Raw genomic sequence first — 13,664 nt, 5'->3', positions numbered from 1 at the left:
ACAAACCTATGGGTTTATGGTGAATGTGTAGTTGAGCCCAAGAGAAAATATGAAAGATCTCTTCCAATGTACCTAGACCACCTGGTAAAGCAATGAAGGCATCAGCATGGTTAAACATTGCATTCATTCGAGCCGACATTGTGGAGACTTGAAGTTCCTCTCCAATTACTTTTCCAATGATATCCCCTTGTGCTAAAGCTTTGGGGACGACCCCCAAAACTTGACTACCTCCTAAAAATATAGCTATTGACACACCTCCCATTAACCCAAGACTGCCTCCCCCATACACTAAATGAATCTTTCTCTCAGCTAGCACTTGACCAAGATGATTTGCTGATTCTAAAAACTCCTTTTCTTTCCCAGGACTAGATCCACCGAAAACACAAATATTTCTTATATGATGACTTGAGGAACTTGCCATTTCTACACACTTCTGTTTTTGTTGAATGTATGGGTTGAGTAGAAATGAAAGGAAGGAAGAGAGGGTTTTATAGATGAGAAATTAGAAAGGCAATCATAACACCTATATGTAGGTCAGCTGGAGTCTCACACTCTCTCTCTCTCTTTGTATTTATTTACTTTTAAAAAAAGCATGTGTATGTACAGGTAGTTGTGATTGTGGCTCACATCTTCCCTTGGTTTTACGTCCAAGAACGACTTAAATGCCCTCTATGGGTCGGGGATAGGCTTCCCATCCAGTTTTCTTAAAAACTGGCAAACAGGGTCTTTTTTAGTCAGATTCCCAAGACTAAGTCGATCATGTTCTTTATGAAATAGTGGCCATAAATTATGAATTGCACGATGCACATCTCCACTAGGATGCGTCTCAAGAGTGCATAGAAGATTATCTAAAGACTCCTTACTCAGGCCATCCTTAATGAATTGTATTTTATCTTCACGGTTTATAGATACCGTTTCTAAAGAACGACATTGTGTATTCCAAGTCCATCTAGCACATTGATGACAAACTTCTAGTCATTTTGCACAACATTTCTTTGTAAAAGTGCTTTTACCTGTTCCAGGCATGTGTGAAATAAAAAAATTAGAAGACTCACCTGATAATAGGACCTTTGCTTCAATCAACCAGCGAATATCTTCAGGAATTCCATGATTCATTAACAATCTTAATCTTGCACATCTAGCACGGTAAATTTTTGTAATCGCATTCTGAGGCAGAGCGGGAAAATAATTTTTCAATTTTTCAAGATTAGTGTCCATTTTCAAATGAGAATTGGAAGAAAGATTCAAAGAATTGCACAAATATATACACAGATATTAGTTATTGTGGGAAACTAAAAGAATCGACTTAAGTCACGGAGTACCGTTATCCGCCATTTGACCGGGGTGAGAGAAACTAGCAAAAATCACTCAAAAAGAAAAAAAAATCAATCTTTATATACAGGATCACCCAATTCAATAGAGTCATGTTCAATTGAAAAATTGTCAAAGTAAACTTTCAGACGATGTCCATTTACCTTGAAAACATTGCCATTCTTTGGATTCTCGATGTCATAGGCCCCATATGGATACACATGTTTCACAATAAAAAGACCTCTCCATCTTGATTTTAATTTTGCAGGAAATAAATGCAGTCGAGAATTATAAAGCAAGACTTTTTGACCAACATTGAATGTTTTTCTTAGTATTTTCTTGTCATGAAACTCTTTAATTCTTGCTTTATGAATTCTTGAATTTTCATATGCATCATTTCTTATTTCCTCAAGCTCATTTATTTGTAATTTTCGCAGTTGACTAGCATCATCTAGATTTGAATTGAAAGCTTTAATAGCCCAATAAGCTTTATGTTCAAGTTCCACAGGCAAGTGACAAGGTTTTCCATAGACTAGTCTATAAGGTGACATACCTAATGATGTTTTATAAGCAGTTCGATAAGCCCAAAGTGCATCATTAAGTCTTAAAGACCAGTCTTTCCTATTAGGGTTCACTATTTTCTGCAAAATATGTTTGATCTCCCTATTAGCAAGCTCTACTTATCCACTTAGTTTGAGGGTGATAAGGGGTGGTAACTTTGTGTGTGATTCCATATTTCTTCATTAAAGACTCAAATGGCTTATTGCAGAAATGTGTTCCACCATCACTTATTATGGCTCGAGGGACTCCAAATCGACTCAAAATATTTTCTTTCAAAAACTTTATCACTGTTTTGTGATCATTGTTTCGACTTGGAATTGCCTTTATCCATTTTGAAACATAATCTACTGCAACTAATATGTATAAGAAACCAAATGATGGAGGGAATGGCCCCATGAAATCTATATCCTAGTAGTCAAAGATCTCAATGACAATAATAGGATTTAAAGGCATCATGTGACGTTTTGAAATAGATCCCAACTTTTGACAATTTTCACAAGACTTGCAGAATGCATGTGAGTCTTTGAACATGGTGGGCCAATAAAATCCACTTTATAAGATTTTTGCAATTGTCTTTCTTGACGAGAAATGGGCCCCACATGCCTCAGAATGACAAAATTTAATGACACTACTTACCTCATTGTCAGGAATGCATCTTTGAAATATTTGATCCGGACAATATTTGAATAAATAAGGATCATCCCAATAAAAATTCTTCACTTCGTTCAAGAACTTTCTTTTATCTTGGGTACTCCAATGAGCTGGCAATTGTCCTGAAATAAGAAAATTGACAATATTAGCAAACCAAGGCATTGTAGAGATAGAAAGTAAAGATTCATTGGGAAAGTAGTCATCGATTGGTGTGATGTCAGTTTTCGAATCTGTTGTCAATTTTGACAAGTGATCTGCGACAACATTTTCGCTGCCTTTCTTATCTTTGATTGTGATATCAAATTCTTGAAGTAATAAAATCCACCGCACCAATCTAGCCTTAGAATCTTTCTTAGAAAGAAGATATTTCAATGCTGCATGATCACTAAAAAAAACAACAGGTGAGCCAACAAGATAAGATCTGATTTTTTCACATGCAAATACTACTGCAAGTAATTCTTTTTCAGTGGTGGTATAATTCGTTTGAGCACTATTTAAAGTTTTACTTGCATAGTAAATTACATAAGGTTTCTTATCTTTTCTTTGTCCCAAAACAGCACCTACGACATAATCACTAGCATCACACATTATTTCAAAAGGTAATGACCAATCAGGAGGTTGAATGATAGGAGCACAAGTAAGCAAGTTTTTAAGTTTAACAAAGGCTTCTTCACAATGTTTAGTCCATTCAAAAATAGTATCCTTTGTTAGAAGGTTACTTAAAGGCTTAGATATTACACTAAAATCTTTGATGAACCTTCTATAAAAACCAGCATGTCCTAGGAATGATCTAACATCTTTAAGAGATTTTGGTGTTGGCAAGTTTGCAATTAACTCGATTTTAGATTTGTCAACCTCAATTCCTTTTGATGAAACAATGTGACCAAGTACAATGTCGTTTGTTACCATAAAATGACATTTTTTCCAATTCAGCACAAGATTCTTCTCTTCACACCTGGTCAAAACCTTTTCTAAGTTAGTCAAACAATCATCAAATGAATCGCCAAAAACAGAAAAATCATCCATGAAAATCTCAAGAAAATGTTCAACTATATCACTAAATATACTAAGCATGCATCTTTGAAATGTGACTGGTGCATTACATAATCCAAAAGGCATCCTACGATATGCAAAAGTACCAAATGGACAGGTGAAAATAGTCTTCTCTTGATTTTCCAATGCAATTTCAATTTGGTTGTAACCCGAATAGCCATCTAGGAAACAATAAAATTCATGACCTGCAACTCTTTCTAGGATTTGATCCATGAAGGGTAAAGGAAAATGATCTTTTCTAGTCATTGAATTAAGTTTCCTATAGTCAATGCACATGCGCCAACCAGTAACAGTTCTAGTGGGAATTAACTCATTGTTCTCATTTGTTATCACAGTGACTCCAGACTTCTTGGGTACAACTTGGGTAGGACTTACCCATTTGCTATCAGAAATAGGATAAATGATTTCATTATCTAGAAGCTTAATGACTTTATTTTTAACTACTTCTTTCATATTAGGATTTAGCCTTCATTGCATTTCTCTAGAGGGTTTAGTATTTTCCTCTAAATAAATTCTGTGTGTACAAATTAAAGGACTAATTCCTTTTATATCAGCTATGGTCCATCCTAATGCATTTTTGAGTATTTTCAGAGCTTGTAATAACTTACCTTCTTGATGTGCATTAAGTTTGGAAGAGATTATTACCGGAAAAGTTTCATTTTCTCCCAAAAATGAGTATTTGAGATTGGATGGCAACGACTTCAAATCAGGTTTTGGTGGTTGAATACTTGAAGGTATGAACTTAATTGATCGTGGTGTCAATTCCTCAATTTGTGGCCTCCAATTACTTGTATTTGATTCTTCCTGAAAATAAATCATTTTCAAATCATCAGATTCATCAATCTCAATTTCACTAGAAGTGGTTGGAAATTGATCATGAATTAATTTTTCAGTAAAGTCCACTTCTTGTAAATCATTATCATCTCTAGGTTGCTTGCAAATGTTGAAAATATTCATCTCCAATGTCATGTTTCCAAATGATAGCTTCATCAGTCCATTCCTACAATTAATCAGTGCATTAGAAGTTGCAAGAAATGGGCGTCCTAAAATAACAGGGAATGAATTACATACTTCAACAAGTTGTGTGTCCAAGACAATAAAATCCACAGGATAAATGAATTTATCGACTTGTACTAACACATCTTCAATTATTCCTCTAGGCATTTTTATAGATCTATCAGCAAGTAAAAGACTTTCTTTTTCACATTCAGTTTTCTCTTCATAGTGCATAGATCTTTCAAAAATTTAGCATAGGAAGGAACATGTTTAATAGCATCCAGCAAAGGTATATTGATCCTTACCTGTTTGAAAATTTCAAAAATTTCAGAATTGTGATTAACTTTCCTTTGTTTGGTCACGGCTTGAGGAAATGGAAGTGCTGGCGGAGAATCAGTCTTTTCTTTGCAATTTTTAGATTCAACCCCTTCCTTACCCTCAGAGATTGACGCATCATCTTTCTCATAAGGTTCAAGAGAGGGTTTTTCAATAACCTTACCACTGCGCAGAGTAATGACTGATTTGACTTGATTCATGTGTTGGCTTCCGGAACTACTTGCATTGGCATTGTATTGCCCCTTGGGATTTTGTTGTGGTTGAGATGGAAACTTACCTTTCTCTTGGAAACTGAGAGCAGATGTTAATTTTGCAAGAGTATCTTTAAAATCTGTCATGTTTTGAGCAAGTTGAGTATTGATTGTCTCTTGCTTTTCAATGAATGCATGCAATGTTTCCTTAAGATTTCTTCTAAGAGGTGGAGCATAAGGAGGTGCATATCCATGAGAATTTTGGAAATTGCGGTGTGCTTTAAATGGTGGTTGTGAAGTTTGTGCATTATTGTTCTCACTCTTCCAACTGAAATTTGGGTGATTTCTCCAACCAGAGTTGTATGTTTGGGGGTATGGGTTGTGGTTGGCCATTTGAAAACTGTTTAAAGCATGGGCTTGTTCATGGAGACATTTGATTAGTACTTAAAAGTGCATTTTTATCATGGTTTTATATCATCATTTTGCACTTGAAGTATCAATAACTCCTTAACTAAAATATGTTTTATAAGAATGTATCTAATAATATAAGATATCTATAATTTGTGGTAAATATCTATTTTTAATGCAGGCCTATCACATAAATGAAAGGATTGATTGATGACTTGGAGAACTTAAATTGCAAGGATAAAGAGATGGCCAAACTTAGAAAAGAGATATCGGTGCAATCTAAACCGGAACACTATTCGGTAATTGGGTCATATCTAGAGCTATATATCTCAGATTTAGGTCCCATTTATATGGATGGAAAGGTAAGACATAGGCCTACAACTTTCATATGGAGCCCAAGATCTAAAAAGGCCATTATCAAGTCCAAATTGTAGCAACAACAAAGAAGCCCGAATCTATCTTCCAGCCCGAGCACTGTTCGGTAGTTTGGCCATATCTGGAGTTCTAGAAGTCCAAATGAGCTGCATTTTTTACACAAGAAAGCTGAGACAATTGCCTACAACTTTCATGTTTGCAACTGGCTCCAATTTTGACGTTATCAATGACGTTTTGGGCAGACAATAGAAGATAAGGATTGTCACCAAGTCAAAAGTTGGCCACCCACTTATCAATTAGTCATCAAATCAATAGTTCTCAATTTTGGCCTATAAAAGGAGGCATTTGCCATGCATTTAGGCATCTTGGTTTCTAGATCAAGATCATGCTCTTCCTTTCTCTCTTTGTATTTTTTGTAATGTTTATGCTTTGCTTTCATTAATATCAAGTTTATGCCTTTCATTTCCTTTCCTTTACTTAGTTAACTTTTATGTTCTTATTTTGTTTATTTGTTTTGTTTTCTTTCATTATGTCTAGCTAAGTTAATTATGTCAAGGTGAAAAGGTTACACTAATGGTGTAAGAATAAGTATAATGTAAACTTAATATGGACTTTAATGTTTGATACTAACATGTTTTATATTTGTTATCTTGTTCACTCTTTAATGCTTTGCTTGTTAAATGACTAATCTTGATTTATGTTGTATAACACTTGGTACAACAAATGCTTGGCACTTTCATAGCCCATAATGTATGGTATAACCGACACCTGAGCTATGAAAGCAACTTGATTTGTTGTTAACATAAGTTATAATCATGAATGCTTGACGAGATTTACAAGTATTAGCATTAATTGAATAAGATGACTAATGTAATCATGTTAACAATATATAATCTGATTGGAACCTCCTTTGTGTGTGGTTTCCAATTCAATAATAAGAGTTTATACTATACTTGTTTGATATACCATTAGTGGAACCTCTAACCTTGACATTTGTTATTATCATTGTTTAATTGTTACATTAATATTTCATCTCAAAGTTCTCATCATCATCATCATCTTCTTCTTCTTCTCTTTCTTTATTATTATTATTATTATTATTATTATTACTAGTACTACTACTACTACTACTACTACTATTATTATTATTATTATTATTATTATTATTATTATTATTATTATTACTATTGTTGTTGTTGTTATTGTTATTTTATAATTATTGTTTATAATTTGTACAATTAACCTCCCTATGGTTCGACCCCGGTCTTGCCGGGTTATTTATTACTTCGACACTCCTGCACTTGGGAGAAGACATCAATCTTTTAGTCGTGTCACATAGAAAATAAAAAACTCACCAATGAAAATGTTCGAGACATGTGCAGAGTTTTGGTTCTTAAAATTTTTATATCCCTCTTCCTGTCAAACAACAAAAGCAATCTCCCATTTGCATACTTAGAATATGTTGAAGATATAAAGAGCATTGCACAATACAACTACACAGAACATATGTTTGAATTTTTCAAAAAATCTTAGGATTAAAAAAAGACACCAAAATAATTGGTTGCATGATGATGATTTTGGTAAGAAAAAAAATCAACTATTTAATTGATTTTGTTCAAATATAAATCATATAATTCAATAACATTGAAAATTCAAATGAGCAGTATTGGTTTTGCGAGTACACAAAAATCATTGAATCAATTGAAGAAGAAAGAATATCAATGTGTACAAAATGAAATTTACTATATCTAGAAATAGAATTAAAAAAAAAATCATTCATAGTCACAAAGGCAAGTAAAAATTTCAGAGTTTTAAATTATTGTTGTCTGATTGTAAATGTCAATCTGTATTTAATATATTAATACCTCAACTTCATGTGTTACAATCTCAATCTGATCAGTTACCTTTTTCATTTTATTTGTTACTGTATCATTAATAATGTTACCGTCTACACATTCATGTAATTTTCAATATTATACTTAAAGGCCACATAAAAAAAAAATTAAGTTGTTGAATATTCAAAAAGTTGTCGAGCTATTAGAAGAAGAAATAAGCTTTTTTTTGCTAAACATGAGAATGAGAAGGAAAAAGAGATAAGATAGTTGAAATGTGATAATTATAAATTAAAATATCAACTCAAAAAAACCGAAGAAAAAGTCGAGATATTTGAAAAGATAAAAAATTTCCAAAATGCAAAAATTAAAAAGCTACGAAGAGAATATGCAGGAATCATAGAAGCATTAAACAAGAAGAATGAGTTGAAATATAAAAATTGAAAATTGAAAAATCAACTTAAAAAGGCTGAATAAGAGGTCAAGAGATTTGAAAAAGGAAAAAGATTTTCAAAATACAAAAATTGAAAAACAGTGAAATATATATATATGAATTATTGATGCATTAAGCAAGGAGAATGCTCAAATAGAAGCAAGCTAATAAAGCTAACTTTTGAAATGGCAAAAACAAAAAAGCAAGCTAAAAAAAAAAGAGTTATCTTTAAAAGTCCCTAAAACTAGATCAATAGTAATTGATGTTAGAGAAATGAAAATGAAGGAAATAGACAAGCAAAAAGAGGAAGGAAGGAAAAAATAAAAACTAAAAAGAATAAAAATGTCATAAAAACTAAGCTACCATAACTGAATAATGATCTTTAACTAGTGAAACTTTTGAAGAAAAACACATTGAATTTTAATTTGATTGACAAAATTCAACAAGATAAGTACAAAATATGATAGCAAAATCTTAACTTTTATTGTGTATAATGTCTAACTTTTGAACTGTTACTGTCTTAATTTTGAACTTATACTGTCTTAATTTTGTTTTGTTATTATCTATAATATCTTACTTTTGAACTGTTACTGTCTTAATTTTAAATTATTACTGCTAATCATATCTAACTTTTGAACTATTACAATCTTAATTTTGAACTATTACTATTGATTAGTACTTAAAAGTACATTTTTATCAAGGTTTTATATCATCATTTTGCACTTAAAGTATCAATAACTCCTTAACTAAAGCATGTTTTATAATAATATATCTAATAATATAAGATACCTTTAATTTGTGGTAAATGTTCATTTTAAATGCAGACCTATCACATAAATGAAAGGATTGATTGATGAATTTAATAACTGAAATTGAAAGGATAAAGAGATGGCCAAACTTAGAAAAGAGATGTCAATGCAATCCAAACCAGAACATTGTTCGATAATTGGGTAATATATGGAGCTATAGATCTCAGATTTAGGTCTACTTTATATGGATGGAAAGGTAAGACCTGCCTACAACTTTCATATGGAGCCCAAGATCTAAAAAGACCATTTTCAAGTCCAAATTGTTGCAACAACAAATAAGCCTGAATCTATCCTCCAGACCGAGCACTGTTCAGTATTTTGACCATATCTGAAGTTCTAGAAGTCCAAATGAGCTGAAATGTTTACACAAGAAAGCTGAGACAATTATCTAGAACTTTCATGTTTCGAGTGGCTCCAATTTTAACGTTATCAATGATGTTTTGGGCAGATAAAAGAAGATAAAGATTGTCACCAAGTCAAGAGTTAGCAACCCACTCATCAATTAGTCATCAAATTAATAATTCTCAATTTTGGCCTATAAAAGAAGGTATTTGCCATGCATTTAGACATCTTGATCTCTAAATCAAGATCATGCTCTTGCTTTCTTTCTTTGTATTTTTTGTAATGTTTATGCTTTGCTTTCATTAATATCAAGTTTATACCTTTCATTTCCTTTTCTTTACTTAGTTAACTCTTATCTTATTTATGTTCTTCTTTTGTTTATTTATTTTTCTTTCTTTCATTATGTTTTGTTAAATTTATTATGTCAAAGTAAAAAGGTTACATTAATGGTGTAAAAATAAGTATAGTGTAAACTCAATATGGACTTTAATGTTTGATACTAACATGTTTTGTATTTCTTATCTTGTTCACTCTTTAATACTTTACTTGTTAAATGACTAATCTTGATTTATGTTATATAGCACTTGGTACAACAAATACTTGACACTTTCATAGCTCATACTGTATGGTATAACCGACACCTGAACTATGAAAGGAACTTGATTTGTTGTTAACATAAATTATAATCATGAATGCTTGACGACATTTACAAGTATTAGCATTAATTGAATAAAATGACTAATGTAATCATGTTAACAATCTATAATATGATTGGAACCTCCTTTATGTGTGGTTTGCAATTGAATGATAAGAATTTATATTATACTTGTTTGACAGACCATTAGTAGATCCTCTAACATTGACATTTTTTGTTATCGTTGTTAAATCTTTACGTTAATATTCCATCTAAAAGTTCTCATCTTCTTTTTCTTCTTCTTTTTCTTTATTATTATTATTATTATTATTAGTATTAGTATTACTACTACTACTACTATTATTAATACTATTATTATTATTATTGTTATTTATAATTTGTATAATTAACCTCCCTGTGATTCGACCCCAGTCTTGTCAGGTTATTTATTACTTCGACACTCCTGCACTTGGAAAAAGACATCAGTCTTTTAATCATGTCAACTATCTTAATTTTAAATTATCTTATTGTTTCATTAACAATGTTGCGTTACAGCGATTGCACATGGATGAGAGAAGAAATATGGAAGAAATTCCTATCATTAGAAGACCATTTCAACATCCTAAATGAAAAATCCATCGCAAATAATATAAGTGTATCACTACTTAAACCTGTTTGTTACTTCAATAGAATATACATGGATAATTTACGTCACCCATATAAGTCATCGATATATTTTGTTGTCTCCTATTAGAAGATAAGGAAAGAAAAGGGATATCACCTCTAAAAAAAAATAATCATGCATTGAATCATAAATTGACGCAGTAGAAAGGGTTGTTTCTCTCTTGAGTACCTGGTTTCATTCACAGACAAAAAAGAATTTCCAATAAGATTTGATGATTGAATCCAATTTTACGACACATATGGAAAACTTCAATTGTTACAGGCCTTACATTGTTCCTTTGCAGAAGAGCATTTGTTTCGCCCATTGAACGCGGATGCTCTATCAGCTCCAGAGTTATACCACAGTTAACAAGAATGAATGAGCCCTTTATAACAATGACTATAGGTGGAGAATTTATTCAAATAAAAAACCATTGTGTTGAAACTAAAATTAATATTCCATGCACTTAAAAAAGAGACATGTTAGTTCTGCAATAGATCATCAAGCATGCTTGGCTAGTAAAAACTACAAGACAATATGTTGAGAGATTTTCTCACCACTGCTAGACCTAACTACGTATTCATCAACATCAACTCCAGGAAGGGTGAAGCCTGCCCTGGTCAAAAGATTGCCTGCATCACAAACTTGAATGGTACAAAATATATGTTGGCTCAAGTGATACCATTTTGGGGTAGATGGTACCCTCTCAAGTAATCCTTATAAGTACATCAGAACCAGATATTTCAAATCAGATTAAATGCCAATATATGTATGCAACACAGCCATGTGTTTACTTCAAGTTTCCTAAGGATATATGTACCCCTTATCTCAAGAAGTTCACGAATGGTAATTGCCAAGTGACAACAAACATACTTGTGCCAGAGGTGATATGCAAGGACTAATGCCTCCTTCACGCTACATTTGAACCACAGTGCATGGTATTCTCAGCTCCCTACACATGTCAGCAAGCAGAAAAATCAGTAGGCAAATTTATTGGTTAACATACTGTTTACTTTAAATCAAAATATAAAAAAGGATGAAGAGGCAACTTCAAAGTTTCTCCACCTGAAATAGCTGCTAAAAATAGGCCATCCGACTTCAGTGCTAGTTTACACTGTCATGAAAACCAATGAAATGGACAAGTGTCATAGACATGACCACATCAGGATTTCAAACAAAATGACAAGTAGAGAGATTTCATGACAATAACAACCAAACACAGCTAAAAATAGAAGAGAAATAAGGTTTACACGTCTACTGCTCTGTGTTTGTGGATGTTGTAGACATCCATAGCACTTTCAGAATACTATTGATGGTCTGAAATGTCAAATTATTTGCTGATGAAAGACTGCTTTGGTCTCATTTTATAGTCTTATATCTTGATTTATCAAAAGATTATTCTCCTATGCTTCAGAATAAAAAGAAAAAAGAAAAAATTTTGGAGTTATAGTTAAATTGAAGATAACTTTCAGAGTAGCGCGCGGAAAGCACTTCTATATCTTGCTATCTGCATGGCAAACATGTATGCTTCATCCTTGTAGTTTTTTCTCTTGGGGTTAATAATTCTAATGGTTTCCATCCTCTAATGTCGCATGCATTTACAAATTCTGGAGGATATCTTGCTATCCGCATGGCAAACATGTATGCTTCATCTGTGTAGTTTTTTCTCCTGGGGTTAATAATTCTAATGGTTTCCATCCTCTAATGTCGCATGCATTTACAAATTCTGGAGGATATCATGTATGAGAAAGATGCTAAAAGCTAAAAGAAAATCATAATAAAGAAGTGCATAACTGTATCATGGCTCCTGGAACATCATATGTCCAAAGGAGTCCCAAGCAACTGATAACCAAATCTACCGAACTTCATAGTCAAATACAAAACATAACATTTAAAACCAGTTCTTCCTGAAGACTAGTTTTCACAAGAACCAAATAGATGAAATTCACTCACATACCTTTCTTTTATAGGTAGAAACTCCTCATCTCCCATCACAAAGGACGTTTCAATATTCTGATTTGAATCTTGTTGAGCAGCTTCAGCATCCTTACATAATTTAACCATGTCATTTGAAGTGTCCATCATGATAAGCTTTTCAATGGAGCCTGGCATTTAAAGTGGCTACAAGATTAAAGTTTAATATTTATGATATAATTTACAAGAACATGCCTAGTGCAGGAAAATGACTAGAGAAAGAATAACAGCTTTTCCTATGTGTATGCTCAATTTCAAATACCACTTTGTGGTATCAAAAACGTGTTTCAAGTATTGTCTTATCAACTGCCAAAATCTCTGATAAATAATGTCACATGATTAGACTTCCATTCAACCGAATCCCTCCCTCTTTTGAACCTCTTAATTCATGATCACTCAACCTTACAGTTAGTGCTGAACACCCATGTCTCAAAACTGTTAAAATACAACCTGAAAATTTTTCAAATTATCTTCTATAGTTATTGAAACACAATAAATAGCAGGAAAAGTCTTAAAATCGATTCTCACCACGACCACATAACAAACGTCTGACAGCTTCCGAAGAACCTCCTAGACACAACGTTGCAGGAAATGTTTTCTTGCAATCCTGCAAAACACACAACAAACGGAATCAACAATCTGGAACTAAGCAAAACTCATCAAACTTCAAAATTTAAACTTCTAAAACTCACCACGACTAGAAAATGCAACTTCACAAAAATTAAAACCTCTCATTTCTTAATACTACAGCATTCTAAACATTCTTAAAAACAACAGTAGACAAGTTACTACCTCCAAGCGATCCAACAAATTGTCAGCAACAGCATCCACAAAAGGATCACTTGGCCTCATCAACCAAGCAGCTCGGTCACGCTGCAGCCACCCCACAATGGGACCAATACCCAGGAGCAGATATACAATATCGAATTTGAAAACAAGCAAAAACACACAAAAACAAAGATACCAAAATGTTCAAATCATAAATTTACAGAGAAAGACTGGATTTTTACCTGTTTTCGTTTGAGTTCCCGATCGAAAACCTTGACCCTTGGACTTTGTGGCCCATCGATGGTGTTATTGTCAATGTTTGTGCA

The 13,664-nt window shown here is 32.7% G+C and overlaps 1 protein-coding gene across 1 annotated transcript; it reads right to left on the bottom strand.

Moving 5' to 3' along the window:
* Positions 1 to 10,503: 10,503 nt before the first annotated feature.
* Positions 10,504 to 13,658, bottom strand: LOC105119553 (putative methyltransferase At1g22800). Its single transcript, XM_011017699.1, has 9 exons — positions 13,581 to 13,658; positions 13,363 to 13,443; positions 13,099 to 13,177; positions 12,554 to 12,701; positions 12,391 to 12,459; positions 11,470 to 11,710; positions 11,154 to 11,240; positions 10,886 to 10,950; positions 10,504 to 10,785 (listed from the first exon to the last, which is right to left on the bottom strand). Exons 2-6 carry the CDS (start codon positions 13,420 to 13,422, stop codon positions 11,701 to 11,703), a joined length of 366 nt encoding a protein of 121 aa, XP_011016001.1. The 5' UTR covers positions 13,423 to 13,443; positions 13,581 to 13,658; the 3' UTR covers positions 10,504 to 10,785; positions 10,886 to 10,950; positions 11,154 to 11,240; positions 11,470 to 11,700.
* Positions 13,659 to 13,664: the final 6 nt, after the last annotated feature.

This window comes from Populus euphratica, unplaced genomic scaffold, assembly GCF_000495115.2.
Source record: "Populus euphratica unplaced genomic scaffold, PopEup_1.0 scaffold3085.1, whole genome shotgun sequence".
NCBI lineage: Eukaryota > Viridiplantae > Streptophyta > Magnoliopsida > Malpighiales > Salicaceae > Populus > Populus euphratica.
Note: the sequence above shows the minus strand (reverse complement) of the source record. Positions and strands in the feature narration are given on the sequence as shown.